Source organism: Trachemys scripta, chromosome 4, assembly GCF_013100865.1.
Source record: "Trachemys scripta elegans isolate TJP31775 chromosome 4, CAS_Tse_1.0, whole genome shotgun sequence".
In the NCBI taxonomy this organism is placed as follows: Eukaryota; Metazoa; Chordata; order Testudines; family Emydidae; genus Trachemys; species Trachemys scripta.
The window spans coordinates 56,399,560-56,424,096 of NC_048301.1; the positions used below are offsets into that span (position 1 = coordinate 56,399,560).

A 24,537-nucleotide genomic window follows, 5' to 3' on the forward strand; every position below is an offset into this window, starting at 1 on the left:
GGCACGCATGCCATAGGTTGCCAACCCCTGGTATAGGGCCTGGCTTCCTATGAGAGTTAAACCTACACCCTTATGGCCCAGAATCAAGAAGGCTTGACTCTACACACACTGTTCACTAATTGTGCCCCATAGACGACTGGTTGTCTGCAGAGATGCTGCTGGTTGCCCATAGGGAAATAGCAGATCCCTTATTGCTGGCTCCTACTTGCAGAGAAAAGGCTGGGCAACCAAAGTAACCGAAAATGAGGCAGCGCCATCCTAGGTGCCCTCACTAATGGCTACTGCTATATAACAGTAGGAAAGGAAACAGGAACTCAGGGACTGCAGCAATCAGTAGGATTGGAGCTGCCAGCCAACAGCAAGAACTACCATCAGGAGAGGAGCCAAAGTAACTAGTAGAAGAGGAATGTTCAGGGGACCAGGCAAGAAGTGTGTGGAGGATAATGGGTGCGGCCAGCCCTAGGCATTTTGCCTGCCAGGCTGGAAAATGTTTTTGGTATGTTGGTGCAAAACAAAAACGAAACAAAAAAACCGCCCAGAATAAAGAAAGAAACAACCCTCACAGGCAGCCAATCAGTGGAGAGGGAAAAAACCCAAACAAAAAAGTCCCACAGTGGTACCGCTTCCTTGCTTGCCCCTAAAACTGGTCCTGATAATGCAACCAAAATGGCAGAGGAGCATGCACCTGAGACCAAGCAAAGAGAAAAGAATGGAAGAGGGGGATGAAACAAAGAACAAAATGAAGTAGTGTTATTAACTTTTTTCAAAGCGAACATCAAGCCCTGCATAGCAAATAAATGGAGGAAATGATTTAAAATATTTTGCTTTAAATTGTAAATATATTTGAAGTGTACACCTACACATACACAATGCTCAAGGCCATTCATTTTCTGTTTTTATTTTGTTTAAAATTTCCTGGGAACATGTCAGTGTTTGTAATAAAAATTCTAAAAAGGTGAAAAATCAGTGAAAAAATTAACTTTATAGTTTTCTGGGTAAATATTGGGGTTAATATTGGGATATGGAAGGACAGAAAAAAGCAACAAATAGAGAAAAGTAAAAGTATTAAAAATAAAAGCAGTTTAATGCTGTGGTTTATTTAATGAACTGTACATTAACAGTATGTACACATATGCACACACAGGAGAGAGAGAGAGAGAGTGTATGTATGTATATCTTCCACTACATTGTCTTATTTTAATAGACAGCCTCACGTTTACACTTAGACTAAATTATGATTAACATCTAATTAATATCTAATGTAACGTGTTGGATTTTTTGTAACAATCAATATTTCTATGTATCTAGGCGGTCCAAAATTTGCGTGTAAATCACTAAGAACCAAATAATAGCATTTCTAAAACCTGGGAATTTTTCAGTAAAAACAAAAAGAGTCTTAATATTACTGTTGGTATGGACTCTTAAACATTTCTGTGATGTGAAGCATGCTCATTCTTTTATGCCTCACATTTTCACCAAAGTTGCATCTTCTTTCAATACTTTGTTTTTGAACTTTTATTTTAAATATGCACAAAGATGTTAGGACGAAGAAATGCAAGTGGTCCTTTATAAAAACAGCAATGTGTAGATGGTGCACAGTGGTTTGACAATTCACTTATAAACAAAACAGAAAATCCATCTATTATTCACTAACATAATAACAATTCTTGTTTTCATTTATTCACGTTTTGTCGGCAGTTTCTATCAAACAGAATGTAAATCACTGTTTTTTTAAAACATAGAAACATGAACACACTCAATAAAGAGAATGTAATTATGAAAAAAACGTATACCTTTTTGGCCTTTGTTTTCTTTTCATAAGACTCTGATAAGCATTTTCTTTTTTCCTGAACTGCATCTTTGGAAAATAAATATTCAAATTCTCTAGTATCAACTATGTCAGGTTCTTCTAATGAGTCCCATAAAGTTGGTATAGATGTTTTGCTAAAAACAAATAAATAAAATTAAAATTTCACAACAAATATTTACAAAAATATATTTTCCTCATTAGATTTTAAAACCAGAACAGCAACTGAACTTTTCCTCTTTTGTTTACTAGACTGGGTAGTGTCAAAAGAAATTGCAGAAGGCAGCACTAAAAAGTACTACAACACTTAAGTACTTATCTAAATTATTCAAGCCTACTGGTTATCAAAAATTACTATTTATTATTTGTACTGCACTAGAATGTTGGGTCACCAATCAAAGATCAGGATAATACCTTGTGAAAACAGGCTTTCAAGAGAATTCTCATTTCAGTTAGAGTATGTCAACACTGCATCTGGGAGGGTGTTTGACAGCCTGGGTAGACAGATGTGTGCTAACTCTATTTAAGCTTCCATGGTAAAAATAAGAGTGTAGCTGGGGTAGCATAGGCAGTAGCTCAGGCTAGACACCTGAGTACAAACCTTCCTGGTCCCCCTGGCTATGTACTTGGGCAGTTAGCCCAAGTCACTGCCTATGATACCCACAGCTACACTGCTATTTTTAGCACATCAGGTCAAGCAAAGATAGCATGTGTCTGCCTACCTGTGCTGGGAAGCATGTTCCAAGACGCTGTGTAGACATACCTTATATGGATGGAAATATTGCAACAGCAGCCTTATGTTATTCTGGCTCATCTGCTTAGAACAAGGGAATGCACTATGCAAATGAAAAGTAATAAAAATAGTTGGCCAAACTTTTCTGAACCTCAAGGAAAAAGTTTTGTCTTATTTATCTTATCAGTGAGATTCAGTTCACTTCAGATGAAATGAAAATGGCTATGTGCTTTCTATTCACGATTACTACGAGTCTGAGGAACTGGAATGGGGGTCTACTAGCATTCTGTAAGTTTTAAAGAGGGAAGGTAGTTTTGCTTTCACGCATCCTTCAAGAATGACTTGGTGCATGCAGAACTCACCCTCATTAGTGTTTAAACATAGAGATGTGTGAGTACAACTCTCCTGGCTTTATCCAAAGTTTGGGAAATCAAATACATAGCGCAACAAATTGAGCACTTCAGTACTGAATTGCTTTAGTTCTGAAACTGCAATACTTAAGGAAGGAAGGAAGGAAGTGGGATAAAATTATCCTCAGACTATTCTTAACTTCTATTGATAAGCTTGAAATTCTGAGTCTATTTCTTCCAGCAGGTGTCACTAGCAGGCAATGGTATTATTAACAGTCATGAAATGAGGTGGAATTGCAGTGGGGGGGGAAAAACTGCGTAAATATGCACATGGCTGCTGTCATCAAATGATTACTCTGATTAGGTGCAATATGTAACAGAATTTAATATATATCCAGAGAGGGGGGGAGGGGAGGAAGGAATAAGCTAAAAGAATGCAAATAATTATTTTCTATCCATTTGTGATTCATTTACCCTCTTTCCAGTGGGACTGCCAGTACTTTTGTAATTTGATATCAAGACTGGATATCTTTCTAAAAGATATAGTGTAGCTCAAACAGAAGTTATGGGCTTGATGCAGAAATCACTGGATGAGGTTCTATGACCTGTGCATGGAGAAGGTCAGACTAAATGATCACAAAGGCACTAACATCTATTTGTCAGCACACACACTCTACACGATACTGAATACGTACGTTTAATTTTGGGAATGTAGTCCAAAAAATATGAAACTCCCCATTCCAAAATATTTTGTTCCCTTTATGTTAGAAATCCTTTTCACTGTAAAGTGAACTGACTTTTTATTAAACCCTTCATTTTTCTACCTGATATTTCACACTGATGATCCCAAATTATATTATTTGTGTTATACTGGAAATAAAATTGTAGAATTACTGATTCCCTCAGAGGCCTCACCAAAAAAATGAAATGATGCTTTCATCAGAATAAACTCAACAAGGTTGAAATAAATAAAATACTTTCAGATTTAAGCACATTTTAACAACCTAATCAGATGTTCATTTTACTGTAACAGATCATTCATCAGAAGGGTAGCCATGCTAGTCTGTATCCACAAAAATGAGGAGTCTGGTAGCACCTTAAAGACTAAAGATCATTTATATGATTTTAAAATTAATAAAACCAAAATATTTTTTAAAAGTAAATGTATTTTTGTCTAAAATGTACTTCAGAAATAAACCTTTTATTTTAATGTATAAACCAAAGATTAGAAAGTATTCTGTCTGTGCTACTGCACTGATATGCCTACACGCCTGTTCCAAAATCATAGATGCATAGATTTTTAAGGCCAGAAGGAACCACAGGGATCATCTAATTTCACCTACTGCATGACACAGCCATATAATTTCACCTTAATTCCTGCAACTTCTGGTTGAGCTAGAAATACTTTGCTCCGAATCAGAAGGGAATCCTCCTTTTAGCTAAGTCACTTTGAGTTCTTTCCTACTGTAATTAACCACAAGAAATGTCAGAGAACATAGCAGAACTTGAAAGAAATCTTCAGAAAATGAACTCTGAAAAGCAGAAGTGTCTATGTCTCTCTGTCTTTTCACTGAGTGGTGCTGTAAGCAGAGCTGGTGAGGAAAATGCCAATTCATCAAACCTAACATTTTTCATGGAAACATGTCAGGTTTGATGAACTTTTGACAACCACCTGGCAGGCTACTAGGAACCCCAGGCTTCCAGAATCTGCGAGGCCAGTCTCACCAGGCTGATTGCCTTGGAATTGCAGCCTTATGTGGACTGCCCCAGGGCTTCCAGACTCCCAGGCCAGTTGGCAGCCCAGAGATCCTTCAAACAATTATGCATATACTTAACCGTACTCCCTTGGACTCCCACAGAACTATTCACAGAAGTTAAACATAGATAACTAGTTGCAGGATTGGGACCAAAGAGGACAACACACTCCCTGCCCTAAAGATCCTGCAATCTAAAATGACAAGACAGGCAAGCAATAATAGACAAACTCTCTGAAGCGATATTGGATACACATCCTCTGCTTTTTATTTTACCCTGTGCCTATTTGCTATATTTGTCAATCTTGCCTATGACCTACTACTTTTAAACTTTTACAAATTTTAGTTATAGTTTTCCATTTTAAAAGCCATTGCTTATTATCTATTGTTGTGCTTTTTAAAGCTTGGCCTATCTTCTGATTTTTTTAAAAAAACTTTTTTTCCTTTCATATTCCTGTTTTTTCTGGGGGGGGGGCTCTATCTTTAACTCTTCTTTGTTGTCTTTAAAAACAACAACAACAACAACAACGCTGTACATGCTCATCCTCACGATACATAAATTATATCTATAAATCCAAATAAAATAACTTTTTACCTGCTGTCTTTGATTTGTATCCTAGTCCAGTACAAAGGCTTCATGGGACAGCTAGGTTCAATGGCAGGCTTTCGAGGACCTTGGTTTGAAGACAGAGTGCTATTGAAAAAGAACCCAGGAGGTGGCGGTGGAGGAGGAGGCCCATTTCCCGGTAGAGGTGGCCCAGAGCCAGGCAGGGGAGGTGGACCAGGAGGCCCAAAACCTGGGAGTGGTAGTGGTGGTGGTGGTGGCGGCGGCAGTGGCGGTGGTGGAAGATTCCCACAACCTGAAGGAAGTGGCAGTGGCCCAGATCCAAACTGGGATGTCAATGGAGTGGATGCCAAATCTGGTAACAAGGGAGGTGGTGGAGGAACTAAAGCTGGTAGTGAAAGTTCAGGAAGAGGAGGTGGTGGGGGTGGTGGTAGAGATACTAACATTGGTTTCTGTTCACAAGATGCGAGACTTTCTGAAATCTGTGTACAGTGACATGGTTCCTTATTGTCATTTGGGACAGAAATACTATGATTTAAAGAAGAAATATTAAGCTTTTTAGGTACCATTTGGTTATTCTTCACTGGTATATTTTCCTCTTTACTAGGCTTTATGAAGGTTTCTCTGTCAGTTTGTATATATACATTTCTGTACGTCTTTGGTGGGTTATCATCTTCAGTGGATACACAGACGTCCTTTGCTTCCTCATTTCTTCTATTTAAGTTGTTTTCCAGTTCATTCTTGAGATTTGCAATGGTTTCCTCAAGCTTTGTGTTCGATACAGCATGCTCTCCACGAATATGAAAGATCTGGAGTTCAAACTGAGACTGTGGAAAAACAACAAAAAACACCATGTAAAAACTGTGTATAATTAGGTATTAGATAAGGATGTGACACACTTTAGGCAGATATACTGCATACTAAAAGAGAGGAGAATTTTACAGGTCTCTGAGTTCCAAAATTCTTTCGTTCATCTATGCAAATTCCTAGACTTAATTAAATTTAGGAAATGTAAAGGATTTTACTTCTGTGTAAAGCACATGAATAATTACTCAGAATACATCAAAAATGCAGTTTGCTAACTAAGGTCTAGATTGTAACTTGCCTTAATGCAAACATGTAAGACCCCCCCCTCTCAGCCTTAAGCAGCATCAGTGCTTTCAGACTCTTGTATCCGGAACCAGGTTTGGGGGGAGCACAGCATCTGAACACCAGGTGCTCCTTCCAGGGAACAAATGGGTGGGGAAAGGAAAGCACCAATGCTCCGCCTTCCCTGTGTGCTCTCTTGCAGAGCTGGCAGGGTGCATAGAGGGAAGAAACCTGCAACCTTTCAAGGACTGAAGTAAATTACCTCCTTTCACCTTCCCTCCACCAGAACACGGGAGGATATGTGGATCCAAGTAATTCAGTCTAACTGTAAATGAGTGTTACCTGGCTGCATTAAAAAAAAAAAATCCTTTGCCTATATACAAAACTTTTGATTCCTTTCTGCATTTCATTTTTTTAATTGGTGCTTTTGAATTGGCCTTTTTTAAATTTTTAACTTTCATCCATTTGTATTGACTATACATTGTCATTAACATCCATTTCAGCTGGTTTTCTTTTTATGTTCACTAATATTAATTTTTTGTTCATTGTTTGCTTGTTTATTGGCTTTATTCTTTGCTGGTTTTTCTTAAAATCAGTACTGTACTTTTGGACATTATTTAACCCTTTTTTAATATTAAAAAATTAAAATGATTCAATTAATACTATTTACAATGTTTAATTAGAAATATCTGATTTAAATGGTTTCAGATTTCATGTCACATGCATTGTATTCAGTGCTAGCTCTCACAGATACACAGTATATGCTTAACATACTGAGAAATTAGAGAACAATTTGAACACTATACAACCTTTCCAAAAACTCCCCTTTTCTAAACTCTTTACAGGAGTTTTTAAAATTCCTTCTTTCTTAAAAACAATACTAGAGTATTAAAAGTACTCCCCACCAACAATTGCTCTCTTTACAAACATAAACCCCCCACCTTCATGTGTACAATTTTTATTTAAGAATTTAAAATGCCATATTTTTTCAAAAGGCAATTTAACCTACAGCTAGTAAAATCAACCTTTGGACCCAAAGGGGGTATTAAAGAGATTTTGTTGTGAAAAGTACAAATGACAGGCATTTAAAAAAAATCTAAACAATGAAGAAAAACTAAACTTTCATATCACAAAACTTTGGTTTTTATGCTATGAAATTAAATGGATGTAGAGTGTTACAAATAGTCTATGGCAGTCACCTGTATTATAGTAATGAATGTGATAAAAAATACAAAATGTGTGATCATTCAAACATCTCTGCAAAGTAATCAGATAGTGATGACCTTAACAAAAAACAACTACAACATCAAAAACACTTCCCCTCCCAGTCACTAGTGAAAAGCTCACACAAATAAAAAAGGAACATTATTGATTGACAGGGGAGACTCTTAAATTGACTATATATCAAGTGCTGTCAAAAGTGAACGAAAGGACAGATTAAGTAAATGCTCCTTTTCTCTATAAAAATGTATAAAGCCAGAGAAAGTGAACTAAGAACTTAACACTGCAAACACTAGCAGACTTTGCTTTTTACTGTAAGTAATCCCATTTTGTCAGTTTTTAGAACTACACTAAGTAGTATAAATATTTGCAAGATCAGGCCCTTGGATACAAATGTCTCTAAAGTTTCACATCCTATGATACTGTAAACTTTTTGGTCCTCTCAAATATAGTCGTCAGCACACCGAAAGGCATTTAAAAACAACAGACCACTTCAAGCTCTGTTTCCCCCCATTGTACTGCTTCTCTACCAAAGTTTATTGTGATTTATTTTAGTTACTAGTTCAAACACTCCTCCCCACCCCACCCCAACTCAAGGATCTGATCTGTATATGAGGTAATGTCTTTGTAAATGTTTTATCATAGTATTTTTCCTTACAGTTTTAACATAAAAAAATTCCCAACAGAACAAAATGGGCGAATAAAACTATTTGCTTTTCAAAGTGAAAGTTTTTCCTACTGTAAAACCAGAGCAGTGTCCTTTAAAAAAAAATCTCTAAGACAAGCAAAGTAAATTGTCTAAACTACTTGATGGATTTAATTAGGTACCAAAGCAATTGTGATGGGTGTGTGTGTGTGTTTTAATATACAGTGTGGTTTAAAACTATTGCTTTGACTCAAAGAAAACTGTCTCTTAGGTGATAATTTTATGCTTTGTCTTTTGCTTTTTTATTAGTTTATATGTTTTTTTTAAAATAACTGTCCACTGTAAGAAACAACAGAATTATTTTTTTCAGCCAAGTATGATTTGTCATATTTTTCTCTGGATTTTTAAGGTCAAACTGTAAGGAACAGAATCCCCAAAACTTTGTTTTTTTCCCTAAATATTTTACTATAGAGGTATCTTACACTGAGATTTAACATTTATCATCAGGCAAAATCACACAGGCGAAAAGAAAAGTAGCTCCAACAATATTATATATTGGAAATCTGACCTGCAGAGGATCTAGTCAATAGGGAACTAAGAAAAAGAGTGTCCTTTTATAATGATGAACTGCATTTCAAGAGAGTAATAAACTACAGTATCCAAAAGAGAAGTTTGCCTTGGTATTTACCTATGTTCATACTACCAACATCCCAGAAAAACATTGTTAACTGTTAACTGAAAAACTGTTCAAAAACATCATTACAGACAATTTTATTTTAGATAACTTCATATACAATACTATGTAACCATTTTCAGCAAAGCAAATTTAAAAAGTGGTTTTCAAATCCATTTGCCAGAAGCAGCATATGACTGTCTAGGTGATTTCTACCCCTGCTTCAGATGCCAGCTAAACATGAAATAAAAGATGAAAATCCTAATTTGAAATATTCTCCAAACCAAATCAGCGTGAAAATTTAGTGGCATCAAATATGGGATAACAACACTAATTAATTAATTAATAACATTACATTTACAGTCAACTTTTAATGTGAAGAAAATACTATTCTTTCTTTTACCTATAACAAGTGATAAAATATTATACTTTGACACATTCCTAATTCTATAGCTTTATAAACAAAATACAAAATGAAATAATGAAAGTGATTTTCAAATTGCTATCATTTATTAGGGGCTGCTTACAAGGATTTACCTAGCCAGATATCTGTACAACATATAGAGTATTCACCAACAAGCGTCCACACATTTGACCTAACATGACTGGATTTAGTTCATATAAAGTTAACAGTGAAAAGCCTAAACTTGACACTTAAAGTGGTATTTAAGGCAACAACACAGGAAAAGCATTTGTAACTGAAGAAGCCAAGAACAGTACGATCTCATGACAAAGAAGTAAAAAAATCTCTAGAACTATCTTCTCATTTTGATGTCTCTGGTACCTCCAATGATGGCCTGAAAAGAGTGGGCTGTTGGAATCACTGCCCATTATGTATAAAAACTTTCTGACAAAATCGATATGACTGCCTGCAAAAGGGACTCTACACACTGGAACCAGAGCAGAGTGAAGTATTTTTTCTTGCTTTGTCCACATGTGTTTAAAAAAAAGTGGAAAAACTGATGTTGTTACGAACCTTGTTTGTGCCAAACGCTTTGGAAAAACTGTTTATTAGTAATTCGGTTTTATGAAAATTCTCTTGCAGAGCCAAGGACAGTGAGATTATCTGGATTATCTGCCACAGAGTTTGGACCAGACTGGAGACTAATCAGATGTCTGTGCCTAATTCCTCCCCCCCGCCACCCATTTTTCTAAATCTTACATTCCTATGTCAATTCTTGAAGTCCTACATTACATTTTTTTAATCTGCTTGTCCTTGTGTGTTCCCTCTCCTCCATCTTTGGATCTCTCCTTATGCAACGAGTAATCCACACTGATGAATTTAGGGGCTATTGCTTGCTGAAAGATAAACAATCTTTCAGATGAAATTATAAAGGCTATATATATACAGTAGATGCCACATATCATACTGCAAGTCATTCTACTGAATACATTTAGTTGCAACATCTGTAAATTCAAATTGCAAATGCATTTCTTGTTACCAAAATCCTAACTGGCTCATTAATGTGCTATAAAAACCACTAAGATATTTAAACGTACAACTATATAAAACTCATAAAAAGGAAGATGCTAATAAAATATTTAAATATAAACAAAATCCAAATAAGTTCTGAAGATATTTATTGTGACAAGAAGGCAAACAGAGAAGCGAGACAGAATTTGATGTCTTTGGGAAGTTTTGTTTATATGCTCCTACCTGCAGCCAGGTCCACCCTCCCCCACCCAGCGCCTCCCGCCCACTGGCGGTCCTGCTGATCAACTTCTTCCCCTCCCTCCCAGTGCCTCCCACCCACCATGGATCAGCTGTTTTGGGGGAAAGGGTGGAGTGGAGATGGGGCCTGGGGCGGAGCAGGGGCAGGAAGAGGCAGGGCAGGGTGGAGGCTTGGGAGAAGGGGTGGACTGTGGGCGGGGCCTGGAGCAATGTGGGCATTGAACACAGTAGGAGCAAGGACGTTTTGTTTTGCACTATTGCGGCTGTAGGAGTTAAACATGGTTTCACAAACATGGAGCCGAACTATGCCTCCTTGATCTGTGTGTAGAGAATCCTTTCTGTGCAGATCTCTTCAGGTAGTTTATACCTGTAGCGCTTTGCTGTGAATTAGGGCATTGGTGTTTTATGGTGCTGTCAGCTCTCCTATATGACTACAGTACACCAGCATCCCAACATACAATGGATCCAATTTAGTGACTATGAATATATTTTTTTCTGTCCTAAATGCTGTAACTAGAAGTCATTTTTTTCAGGACTCTTAGATTTGAGAAGGTGAAATTGAGCAAATAGCTGTACATCACATTTTAAACAATTGATCAACTGATGGTTTTGTTTTGTCCTAAACTAAAAACAAAAACACCAACTGATACCATTATTAGGGTGTTAGGGTATTGTTAGGGTGAAGGTAACACTCTTACCATTTAAAAGCCTGGCATCAGGCAGAAACCTGGCTCTTTTTGGACAGCTACAGTTCTCTTCTCTTGCTGAAAAATCTTTTCACAGATGACATTCAATGATATTTAGTGGAACTGAGCCCGAAGGGTAAGAGAAATTTTACAGAGCCAAGACTATAGTAGAAACATGTCCCTATAACTCACTTCAGAAGCATAGTTTATATAAACCAAACAACATTTCTGCTTAAGAATGCTGAGCTTGGAGTGTATGAACTATAGCTTTAGGAAAATGCTTCAAAAAGTTATAGTCCAATGCATTCCCCTATTTTAAAATTACATATTTTGTCTTGCTCACAGATGCAGAAATGGATTTCAAACAATTTATTGGGTGTTGCATTGAAAGGACTGGATAAATGCCACCAACACAGATGATAGCTTCACCAGATAAAAAAATATTCAGAATTCAAGATAGCACTGTTAGTTCAGTTAGGGCCAATAAATCACAGAAGTAATTCAAATGCTAGATATTAAGCCATTTCATTTTACTTCCAGATACATATATACATTTGAGGTGTAGTTTTTTTGGCCCAGGGAAGAAAAATGAAGACCTCTAACAACTGCTCCCATGTGTAAGTAAGGAAATATAAACATGCATTATATAGGCACTTTGAGCTAATCTATAATTTAAATTATATTGAGATTTACTCTTACTGCAGGACTTAAACCCCTCTTTCAAAAAAATTTAATGACTGAATTTCTTCACCAAATTTGACCCATTAATTCTGCAAAGGATCATTCATTTTTCTCTCTTTTTTTCCAAGAGATGACTTTTCAAAGATTTAAAGAATGATTTTTAAATGTTCTTTTAAAAATTTGGGTCTGGGAGCCCAAGGTTTTGGGATTTTTTAAATTGTACCTCAAAATATGACAAACTATAGTTTGCACTAACATCAAACTTCATATACAAATGTCCCTTACATCTCAAGCACAGACCAATTTAAAATTTCAAAATTAAATATTTATTCATCTTATTCATCGCTTATTCATCTCTATAAGAGAAGAAGACAAAAGTGTCAATTTCCATTGCCTCCTTCCATTTCTCCAATATTATCACTCTGCCTCCATGCATCTTAGCACAGAGAGCCTGAATATCAATATCCCTTAAAAAGAAACCTGTAGTGACATTGAGGTATGTAAAGGATCGTATATAGAGATGTGCATGCTAGTTCAGATAAGGTAAGAACTTATCTGAACCTTCACCTAAAAGTCAGAATGGATCTTTGAGGTTAAAAAACTCTCCATATACTTGGCTTATATATATATACTAGTTTGGCTCTACCATTCCTGGCTTCAACTAGATTGGAAACATTGAGTGAAAGGATATTATCACAATATTTCTGACGCTGCCAAAAACAAGATATACTGGATTTCTTACAAGAAAGTCTGTTCTCACAAGATTTCAAATTGAATTTGCAGACTAAAGGGGTGAGTTCTTCAGAAAAGTATGCATATGTAAATTCCGAAAGGCATCTGAAACAAACAAGGCCTCCTCAGTTTGGAAGTTTTCCTATCCTTAATGATTGCTAAGAGCCAGTAAAATGAATCCTCTCTGCAACTTCCAAATAATTTAAGAGCTAGATCGTTTTAAATCACTGGGGTTACTGCATGAGTAAGGATGTGGCCCCAAATGTTAATCACTAATCACACAATGAAAATTGCAAGGAAATAAAGGAACCATCAAGGTACCACAGCTTTATCTAAATGCCAGTTTCACTTGACTGTTCTAGCCACACAATAAGCCAGCACTGACATAACAGTGGTGAATATATTTGTCTTTGTAGACATGAAACCACTTTGGCCAGCTAATTTTTTATTGTTTGAACAAATGTGCACAGTCCATAGCCATAGGTGCTGGAACTGGGGTGCTGGGGGTAAATGCTGCACCCCTGCCTTGAAGTGGTTTCCATTATATACAGCAGGGGTCGGCAACCTTTCAGAAGTGGTGTGCCAAGTCTTCCATTTATTCACTCTAATTTAAGATTTCGCGTGCCAGTAAACATTTTAACATTTTTAGAAGGTCTTTTTCTATAAATCTATAATATATAACTAAACTATTGTTGTATGTAAAGTAAATACGGTTTTTAAAATGTTTAAGAAGCTTCATTTAAAATTAAATTAAAATGCAGAGCCCCCCGGACCGGTGGCCAGGACCCCGGCAGTGTGAGTGACACTGAAAATCAGCTCGCGTGCCGCCTTCGGCACACGTGCCATAGGTTGCCTACCCCTGATATACAGGGTCTACAGATTGGTTCATTGGCTCTCAGCAACCCCACTGTACAGATTGTCCCAGCACCGCTGTCCATAGCCACCCTTTAAAACAACATGAGTCACAGCAACACAATATAGCTGGTGTCGAATTCGAGACTGAATTTTAATAGAAAGAAAATAAATCAGTTGGTATACATATTTCTCATTTGAAACAGAGTTCTGGCATATAGTATCTTCTCATCCTCTCAAGCTTAGTGATAGACAAACTATAAGGTAAAAATTTTTAGTTTTCCACACAGACAGACTTCATACAACACAGTGGTTTCTTTTGAGTGCCAGAATTGCTGGCAACTTTACAAACTTATTCATTCAAAACTGTCACATACTGTATGCAGAAAAGGTTGTAAAAAAAGTGAGTTTGTCTGTACAGTAAAGAGCCTGTCTATTTAATTCTGAACTACAACAAACACATGCTGTACTTGTGACTCCAGGCAAAATGGATGCGGAAAGTTTAAGAAAAATAGACTTGTGCTGAGGGAAACTGTAAATAAGCACAGAGAACACTTTTAAATGAAATTAAAAAAACTGTTCACAAGTGCTCAGAAGCTATCAGGTCTTTTGGTAGAGCAAGAAAGAGCAGATTTTTAAAAAATATTTGTAAGGCACTTTGCAGATGAAAAACTGCCATGTAGATATTAAGTAGTATGATTACTAATAGGATCTAAAAAATAAGACAGGAAAACTGATGAACAGTGTAGACATTTTGTGTTTAAATATGAAAGGCACAAAATTATTATAGCTATGTCATATTTAAAGAGAGTGATAACTCTATATTAGTGAAATGGACTTTAAAATGTTTTTGAAAATTGTAATCACAAGCACATATACATAATTTGTATTTCATAGGAAAAATGCAATTTTAGTTCACGGGAAGAGATAACAGCCTTATGCGTACACCTCTACCCCGATATAACGCTGTCCTCGGGAGCCAAAAAATCTTACCGTGTTATAGGTGAAACCGCGTTATATAGAACTTGCTTTGATCTGCCAGAGTATGCAGCTCCGCGCCTCCGGAGCACTGCTTTACCGCGTTATATCCGAATTTGTGTTCTATCAGGTTGTGTTATAACGGGGTAGAGATGTATCTTACAGATAATTGTTCTATCTTTAGATTTTACCCGTTTTTTCCTTTTTCTCTTGCCAGTTTTGACCCTATTTCCTTATATTTATTACATTCTCACATGTTTGACAGAATTCTGACAGCACATATGTTAGGCTCTAATTTCAATTTTTGAATTAAAACTTTATTCTGTAATAAAAAGGAAGTGATGAGAATATTTTATGACTAACAGACAACAATAAAAAAGTTTCATGATTTCACAGAGTTTAAGCCCAAGGCCCAAATAGACCATTTGATCAGCTAGCCTGACCTCAGGAATACCACTGATCATTACTTTTCACCCATATACCCCAATATGAAATCCAATGACTTCAGTTAAACTAAAGCATTTCAGTCCTCAGGAGACTAAAATGTTGTGTGTCACAGGCAGAGAGGATAAGAGTTCAAGGTACCAACAGTGCTCATGGCTCCTGGAATGGCAGGGTATTGAGTAGGTGAGATATTCACAGATGATCCTAGCAAGCAATTCACCTTCAGGCTGTAGACGATGGCCAACCCTTCACACCCCTCCCCAAGATCTCTGCCAATCTGACCTGGGGGGGAAATTCTTGCCTGACCTAAAGTCTGGCTATCAGTGTGACCCTGAGCATGTGAGCATGGTGAACAAGCCAGACATCTAAGAAAGCGGATTCTCTGTATTACACCTCTACCTCGATATAACGCTGTCCTCGGGAGCCAAAAAATCTTACCGTGTTATAGGTGAAACCACGTTATATCGAACTTATATCCACTACACCAACTTAATAACTCCACCTTTGAGAGAGTCATAGTGCTTAGGTCGATGTAGTTAGGATGACAGTGTCTGTGTAGATACTGCATTACTTACATTGCCTGTTGGCTGTCAGCCTCGCATGGGGCTCACAACTGAAGCCTCACCACCTTGGGGGCTGACAGCTCGGGCTGTCAGCCCCACAGCAGAGAAGGGAGCTCCAGTTGTCAATGCCCCACAATTCCCCACACAGTTAAGTCAGTGGAAGTGCTCCTGGTGAGGACGCACACCACCACCAGAGGAGGAGTAATGTGGACATGAATCACCACAGTAATTACTGGCTGTATGTAGTGTAGACAAGGCCTTGGACACAGTTATTTTAAAGCGGAGTGAGAAGGGCAAGTCTTGTTGGTAGGGAAAAAAGGACAAGGGAAAAAAACAAAGCATGAAAAAAAGGCTGGAAGCTGGGGACTAGACAACTGCTCTGTGCACTGAAGTGCTAATGCTTGTTCAATAAAATGAGATGAGTTATTTATGAGATGTATTTAAGGATTTTGGAAACATCAGAGGATATCAATGTAACACTATAAAATGAGAAGAGAATTTTCTGGGGAACTGGAATAGAGACCTGAACTAAATCTTCATCCAGATTTCCCATAGGGAATGGGTGAGGTGGGAGTGTGGTTTAAGCACAAAATGTCATCATTTTTACTGGCAAAATCAATTTTTTTCATTGGCAAACTTTTAATGAAGCTTTGAAACATTTGCCTTCCAAAATATAGTTTATCAAGACAAAACTGGGAATGACACACAGTTCTAACAGCCAACACCTAATATAAAGTAAGAAACATATTCTTGTACTCTGCACTGCTTCATGTGTTTGGAACATCAACTCTCTGTTTCAGAGACTATATAGAAGTCAGTACCCAAGACCTGAAAAGCAAAGGAGGAAATAATTTTATATTTGTTTTGTTTAAACATATATTCATTTGGAATTATTCAATAAACATATAGAGAGCCAAAAGCTCTTCGGGCCCTTCTGCATTCACAGATAAATCTGGGTTTCAGATATTTCAGATCACTAGGAAGTCTCACTGTGTCCACAATGTCTCTTGCCAGCCAGACATTATCTGGTGGTATAATGTATCCTCCTCCTTCCCCAGCACATACCTTCAAGCTGTTGACTGTAGTTGACTGTGCCTCCCAAGAAGGACTCATTGTCTCTGCAAAGTGCCATCAGAAGCTATTCAAACTACCAGCTTTAAGACTCAATTAGGTATCCTTATACAAAAGTATATTTTTCATTACATATTTTAAGAGAAAAAGTGATAACTCAAAATAAACTATGGGTATAAAATTAAACATCTCTAATCAAATACTACAGAACACAATACTTGGCTGGCACAGAACTACAGTTACAAAGCTGAATAAGGAACTTAAATATCTTAGGCTTGGCAAAACTTGTCTTTTTGTCAGCATAGTCTTATATGCATCTATACTCAGTTTTGAATCATGCTGACAAAGCCCTCAACTTTTGCTGGCAAAGTTAAACAAGTTCCCCCAAGCGACATGAGCCCTCTACCAATATATTTCTAAGACACGATGCCTATGTGGATGACGAAATATCTGTATCAGTGCAAGCATCCTCCAGCCACAAGTCCACAATGCAACTGTCCCCACAGCAGTGACTGTTCTGGTTGAATTTTTGAACTCTACTGCCCACGTATTACAGTGACTGGAACCACACCTCCCATTTAAAATCCTCAGTGTGCTTTGTTAATGCCTCTTTTCCTGCTAGCCCACTTCCACAACCACACGTGCACAGGTATGGCTTCAGCACCAGCTCACCCTCATGCTTCTGTATAGTCTAGGAAAGAAGTCCTAGATTTCCTCAACCTGTAGAGGAACATGTGCTGTCACAGCTGCAGTATTCCTGCAGGAATAAAGATGTGTACCAGGAAATTGCAAAATGCATGGAGGTCTGGGTGTAGAGCAGAGATGACAGCTAATGGCGAGCAAAGGGGAAGGAACATCAGCAAGCTTATCAGAAGACAAAGGAGCACAACTTAAAGTCTAGTGTTGTCCCCAAGACATGCTCCTATTATGAACAGCTTGATGGTATACTGAACTGGAATTCCACCACCTTCCCGCCAAAACAAGTGGATATCTTGCAACCTGTGTTTATCAAAAACTGGCAATTGGGAAAACATTGAGGATGAGGATGCAGATGTTGACGTGACCAAGAGCCGGGTGCTCTTTGAGCCCTAGTAGGAGCCAACAAGCCAAGAAAACACTGGGAAAAGAGACTCAGGTAGGTATAATTTATTAGACCTGCCCCAATAATGCAGGCCATTTTTGACCCCAAAACATGGGTTTCTCCCCTCACTGTCCTCACTCTCACCCCTCTCAAAATGGTGGCCACATGTGGGGACAGAGGCATTCTGTTTTGAACTGCCTGTCCCAAGTCAGGATAAAGGAGGAGGGTTGGGCGTGGGGCTAGCAACTCCACCCTGTAAAAAAATCAACCTGCTATAGAAACGCCAACAATAGAGATAACAGAGACTTTTAGCCTGGAAAAAGAAGGGTCTTCGACTCGAAGACGCATGACGCTGGGTGGTGAAAGTCGTGAGGAAGCCACTAAGCCAATTACCCTTCTTGCAACCAGGAGGATTACCATTGGTACATGGAACGTGAGGACCATGTATGAGTCAAGAAAGATGGCGCAGGTCGCAGCAGAGATGAGGAGCAACAACTTGACCCTACTAGGCATTAGCGAGACAAGATGGACGCAAGCTGGACAAAGACGACTGTTGACAGGAGAGCTGTTGTTGTATTCCGGACATGAAGAGAGTGACGCACCCCACACACAGGGAGTAGGCTTCATGTTGTCCAAGCAGGCACAGAGAGCACTGATTGGTTGGGAGGCACATGGTTCCAGGATCATCACAGCATCCTTCAGAACTAAAATGAAGAGGATTAAGATGAATGTTGTACAGTGCTATGCTCCAACCAATGACAGTGAAGAGGGGGACAAAGACTATTTTTACAATAGACTTCAGAAAATATTAGAGATTCTCCCAGACAAAGACATTACCATCCTTATGGGAGATTTTAATGCCAAAATTGGACCTGACAACACAGTATATGAACAAGTCATGGGGACCCACGCTCTGGGAGAGATGAGTGAGATGGAGAGAGATTTGTGGATCTGTGTGCACTTAACAACTTGGTCATAGGAGGTAGCATCTTTCCTCACAAGCAGATCCACAAGAGTACCTGGGTATCGCCAGCAGGCACGACAGAAAACCAGATCGATCATGTCTGTATTAGCAAGAAGTTCAGAAGATCTTTGCAGGACGTTAGAGTTAGAAGAGGAGCAGACGTAGCGTCCGACCATCACTTAGTGGTGGCCAGATTGAAGCTGAAGCTGAAGAAGAACTGGATAGACGCGTCAGATAGAAGAGTGAAGTTCAACGTTAGCCTTTTGAAGGATCATAAGATCAAGGAAGATTTTGGACTGACGCTGAAGAATAAGTTTTCAGTACTACAGGATCGGTCTGAGGAAGAGGAAGACAGTGTATCCAACAGATGGCAGAAAGTGAGAGACACACTTAGGTCAGCATGCCAGGAAGTGCTTGGAATTAAGAAATATCAGCAGAAAGAGTGGATCACAGCAGAGACCTTGACTAAGATAGAAGATAGAAAGAAGAAGAAGGCAGTAGTTAATAACAGCAGGACTAGAGCAGCAAAGGCTAAAGCGCAAAAAGAGTATGCTGAAGCCCATAGAGTAGTGAAGAGGAATATTAGGAAGGATAAGAGAGATTATGTGGATGGACTGGCAGCAGAAGCGGAGCAGGCAGCATACAACGGTAATATGAAACAGATGTATGACATCACCAAGCGACTGTCTGGAAAGTTCAGCAAACCAGAGTGTCCCGTCAAAGACAAGCAGGGAAAGTCTATAACAGAAATAGAACAACAGATGAATAGATGGGCGGAGCACTTTGAGGAACTCCTGAATAGACCAGCACCATTAAATCCACCAGACATTGACCCAGCCAGCGAAGACCTTCCAATCAATTGTGATAGACCAACCAGAGATGAGATCAGAAAAGCCATCACTATGATGAAGAATAGGAAGGCGGCTGGACCTGACGATATTCCAGCAGAGGCCCTGAAAGTAGATCTGGATGTTTCAGTGGAAATGCTGTACCCCCTCTTTGAGAAGATATGGGAAGAAGAAGTGATTCCAGCAGACTGGAAAGAGGGATATCTTATTAAAATCCACGAGAAAGGAGACCTCAGCAATTGTGCCAACTACAGAGGAATCACACTTCTGTCGGTGCCAGGGAAGGTCTTCAACCGAGTTCTTTTAGAGAGAATGAAGGATGCCGTCGACCCACAGCTACGAGATGAGCAAGCAGGTTTCCGGCAAAATAGATCATGCACGGACCAGATAGCAACGCTTTGCATCATAGTCGAGCAGTCTATGGAGTAGAACTCCTCATTGTACATCAACTTTGTTGACTATGAGAAAGCATTCGATAGCGTGGATCGAGAGACTCTCTGGAAGCTCCTTCGGCACTATGGCATCCCAGCAAAGGTGGTCAACCTGATTAAGAACTTATATGATGGCATACGCTGTAGAGTGATCCATGGAGGACAGCTTACAAACAGCTTCCAGGTGCGAACCGAAGTCAGACAAGGATGCTTGTTGTCACCATTTCTCTTTCTCCTTGTCATTGATTGGATTATGAAGACATCCACTTATGAGCGTAGGAACGGAATCCAGTGGAAGTTGTGGACCCAGCTTGATGACCTGGATTTTGCCGATGACCTTGCACTCCTTTTGCATCGCAAACAGCAGATGCAAGAGAAGACCAACGTAGTGGCAGCCATGTCATCACAGGTTGGCCTCAACATCCACAAGGACAAGACCAAGATCCTCAAGATTAACTCCATCAGTAATGACCCAGTCACACTGAATGGAATCCCTCTGGAAGAAGTGCAGTCCTTCACCTACCTAGGCAGTATCATTGACCAACAGGGTGGCACGGACGCAGACATCAAAGCAAGGATTGGTAAGGCAAGAGCAGCTTTCTTACAGCTCAAGAACATCTGGAGCTCTAGAGAGCTGTCTTTGGCAACAAAGATTAGACTGTTCAATTCCAACGTGAAATCAGTCTTATTGTATGGAGCTGAAACCTGGAGGATAATTAAAACAACCACCAGGAAGATCCAGACCTTCATAAATAGTTGCCTTAGAAGGATTCTCCAGATCCGCTGGCCAGACACCATCAGCAACATCTACCTCTTGGAGAGGACCCATCAACTTCCAGCAGAGGAAGAAATTAGAAGGAGAAGGTGGGGTTGGATAGGACACACACTATGCATGCAGCCAACCAACATCACTAGACAGGCATTGCGGTGGAACCCCCCAGGCATCTATACTCTGTTTTGAATCATGCTGACAAAGCCCTCAACTTTTGCTGGCAAAGTTAAACACACACTACGCAAGCAGCCAACCAACATCACTAGACAGGCATTGCGGTGAAACCCCCAAGGCATCTATACTCAGTTTTGAATCATGCTGACAAAGCCCTCAACTTTTGCTGGCAAAGTTAAACAAGTTCCCCCAAGCGACATGAGCCCTCTACCAAGGCAAGCGGAAAAAAGGCCGTCCAAGAAACACCTGGCGACGCGACCTTCAGGCTGATAGCATAAAAATGGGCTATACCTGGAACTAGCTAGAGCAAATGGCCCAGGATAAAGGACTCTGGAGATCTGTGGTTGGCGGCCCATACCCCGACTGGGGTGACGGGCATGAGTGAGTGTGGGGACAGAGGCATTCTGTTTTGAACTAGGCCCTTTATTTTAAGAGCATGAAATGACACTAATAGTCACCAGTTAAAAAAAAAATAGGAAAAGAGAAATGTGGCTTGCTGGGAACCAATAAAAATGCAATATAATGGTAATACTCATAAAGCATTTGAAATTATTTTTAACTACAGTTATTTGCATCACATTGAAGAAAGACAGGGAAAGTGTGTGGCACACTCATGACGCACACTAACGGGTGGGGCAAAGGAATAATCTGCCACTTTCAGAGAGGCCATTGATCTTAATACACATGGGCTGGTGGTCTCCTGGCACAATTTCACAGAAATTTTTCAGAAAATAGTACTTAATCTTTGCCTATACATATTTAAGCAGAGCTGCTACATTTCTCCCACCTTCCCATGCCAGTCTGCATTGATCTCTTGTGGGAGAATGGGCGTCACTGCTTTGTTTAGCCCAGCAGTATACGGTCCTAGCTGACTGCCAGCCTTCTCAAGCAGCTTGCTTCTCTTGTCCTGGACATCCTCATCATCAATATGTCATTAAGGATTATAATTGCCTGTAATCAGCTTAGCTGTCTTTATTACCCTATCCCAAAAGTCACAAGACCCCTCCCGCCCCCCACAGCTACACATGTTAAAAAGGCCCCTCCATATATTCACCAAAGTCATGAAGCAATTGTGATCGTGAAACTTTTCATATTTTTATACACTCTTAGCTGGGAAAATGTAGAGAGCCACAACAGTTACCTTCTGCTGTCTGGTATCCACCCCTCTACACCTAACAGTGGCTCTCCATCTATAAGTGACCTCAGTCAGGATATCCTTCAGGCTCATCCCTTCTATACCTGCTGAATGACTTATCACAATAAGGAGGAAAAAGAAAAAGACAATGGAAAACACGTTTTATGAATTGATGCAGACTGCCAAGTCTGGAGCCTCTGAAACTCAGGAATGGTGGGAGAATAAGCCTGATGAAAGAGAGAGACAGACAGAGAGGCACACCAAGATACCATGCTGCTCTTAAAACAACAGACCCAGGTGATCAAGTGCTTACTTGATCAAAGCTAGGTCCCTTGCCTCCATTACACTGCCTGCCGGTTTTCTTAACCTACTTGAACTTGTACATGAGAGTGACACCAGCAAAATCCATTAATGTTAATGGGAATTAAACACAAATCTCTTATGCTGTGTGTTAATGTCAGACTACATGATTAGGACTGAATTGAGCACTAGTGTGAGAACAGATCTGCACCTGCAGTGGTGTGCAGAGAACAGACACTATATGCCCAGCCAGAACAGGTATAAACAGTAATGTAGAGAGTGAGGCATGGTGAGTAGAGTACTCTGTACACCTGAACTCTAGTGTACACACCTACATAGCTTTCTACATGCCCAAGCAGTACCCCACAATGTCTACACTGCTAGTTTTAGTGGTGTCTTGCTGCCTCTCTGCTAATGGAGCCTTTCCCCACTACACTCTCCCCACTGGAGTCTTTCATTGCACAGGGGTGTGGATGCAGCTTACTTTTCACTATGACGTATAGCTACAACTACCCTACACACTGCGACAAGTATAAACAAGGTTTATGATGGCACAATTCACACAGACTTAAATGGTTTAATCCGCAGATTACATTATATTCTATGCACTCAATTGAATGCAGTTTACTCAAGGATGACAAAGTTGCTTGAAGCAATCTGGTGAAAGTCGATGGGAACCTTTTGAAACAGGTAGTGGAACTGCCCAGTGTTGGAGTTTTAGAACATTGGTATAAATCAAAATCAGGAAAGCATAAGCCTAGACATCCTGCTGCATTCAAAGAATTAATTGCTGGGTATTAATAGCAAACAACCACATTTCAGCACTACCACAGATGTCTGCAACATTCTCAGAGTAGCCTGGAAAAAATTACTGCTCGAGACTGGAAGTCTTCTTTTCATGAGGAAGCATTTATTCTATGAAGCATTATGTTGTTTCAAAACAACTGTTTATTTCTGTTTATGAGTTTTTCTATTGTGGAAAGTGATTGTGTAAAGGTTCATAGATTCCCAGGCCAGAATAGGACCATTGTGATAATCTAGTCTGACCTTCTGTATAACACAGGCCGTAGAACTTCCTCAAAATCATTCCTAGAGCAGCTCTTTATTTAGACAAACATGCAATCTTGATTTAAAAATTGCAAGCCATGGAGAATCTACCACGAACCTTCGTAAATTGTTCCAAGGGTTAATTGCCCTCACTGTAACAAATTTACATCTTATTTCCAGTCTGAATTTGTCTAACTTCAACTTCCAGCCACTGGATTGTGTTATATTGCTAGACTGGAGAGCCCATTGTCGTGTAGGTACTTGCAGACTGCAATCAAGTCAGCCTTTAACTTTCTGGGAGCTCCTTGAATCTATGATTGGAAGGCATGTGATACCTTCTTAATGAATAAAGCTGCTCTTTGTTGATCAGAGTCATATCCATTCCTTTAGTGACAAACATAAGCTTTTAGTACTTTTTACTCCCATTAGCCCTTAGGAAGCAATACAGATAAGAGAAAGTAATCTGTGTTTTATTCCCTCGAGTGCTTTCATATACAGAATTGCTAACTTAATTCCAATCAGTTACTTGTTTAAATCCATAAAAAGCAAAAAGGCCATGTGGTGGTCAGTACCTAAGTGAAAGATAACAAGGTTATACAGGTGCAACAAAGTATCTGATTTGGCATGCTGCACCTTTACCATTCGTGATCAAGGTACAAGAATGACAGAACCTATTTGACTGACCCTCAGAGCTCAGGATAAATTTACAAGACTGGCATTGAGAAAAATACTTTTACTAGTTAACAAAGCGTATTTGATGTGGAAATCATTGTGATACAATAAACTTGGCACTAATTATGCCATTTTTATCAACTCACATTTTAGAGTACAAGACTACTTTGAAGTTTATAATCAGAAATGGGCCAAAAACCATAAAAGATCAGAGCCAGACCTTATCTTCCTCAAAATTTGAGATGCTCAAATCCAGAAAAGAGGTTGCGCCTCACCTATTTTATTGATTTGCACTGGAGAGTAATAGAACTAATAAAGTTTCAGTAGAAAAAATTTTCAGATGGTGGGCCACTATTGATAGCCTGGTTAGACATTATGATTTTTTAAACTCTACTAATAATAGGGTGCATACCACGGGATGGTAGCAGCCATTTTAGGCTGATAAAAACAAAAATTATGCTATGGAGCACAGTGACATGCTTTTAAAATATCCCATTATTGCACCATTATTAGCATTTGAGTAGCTGGTAAAGAAATGAAGTTTATAATTCTCTATATAAACTATTCTGAATATTGCATATCAATATTTTTTATTT

At 39.0% G+C, this 24,537-nt stretch overlaps 1 protein-coding gene across 4 annotated transcripts in view; it reads right to left on the minus strand.

Moving 5' to 3' along the window:
- Nucleotides 1-24,537, minus strand: part of FMN1 (formin 1) — a 369,260-nt gene that overhangs the window by 170,506 nt on the left and 174,217 nt on the right. For all 4 annotated transcript variants that reach the window (XM_034769715.1, XM_034769716.1, XM_034769719.1 and 1 more), the window contains 2 exons: nucleotides 5,240-6,036; nucleotides 1,794-1,944 (listed from right to left, as the gene is read on the minus strand). In XM_034769715.1, coding sequence (XP_034625606.1) covers nucleotides 1,794-1,944; nucleotides 5,240-6,036 — 948 coding nt within the window. The remainder of the gene's footprint in view (nucleotides 1-1,793; nucleotides 1,945-5,239; nucleotides 6,037-24,537) is intronic.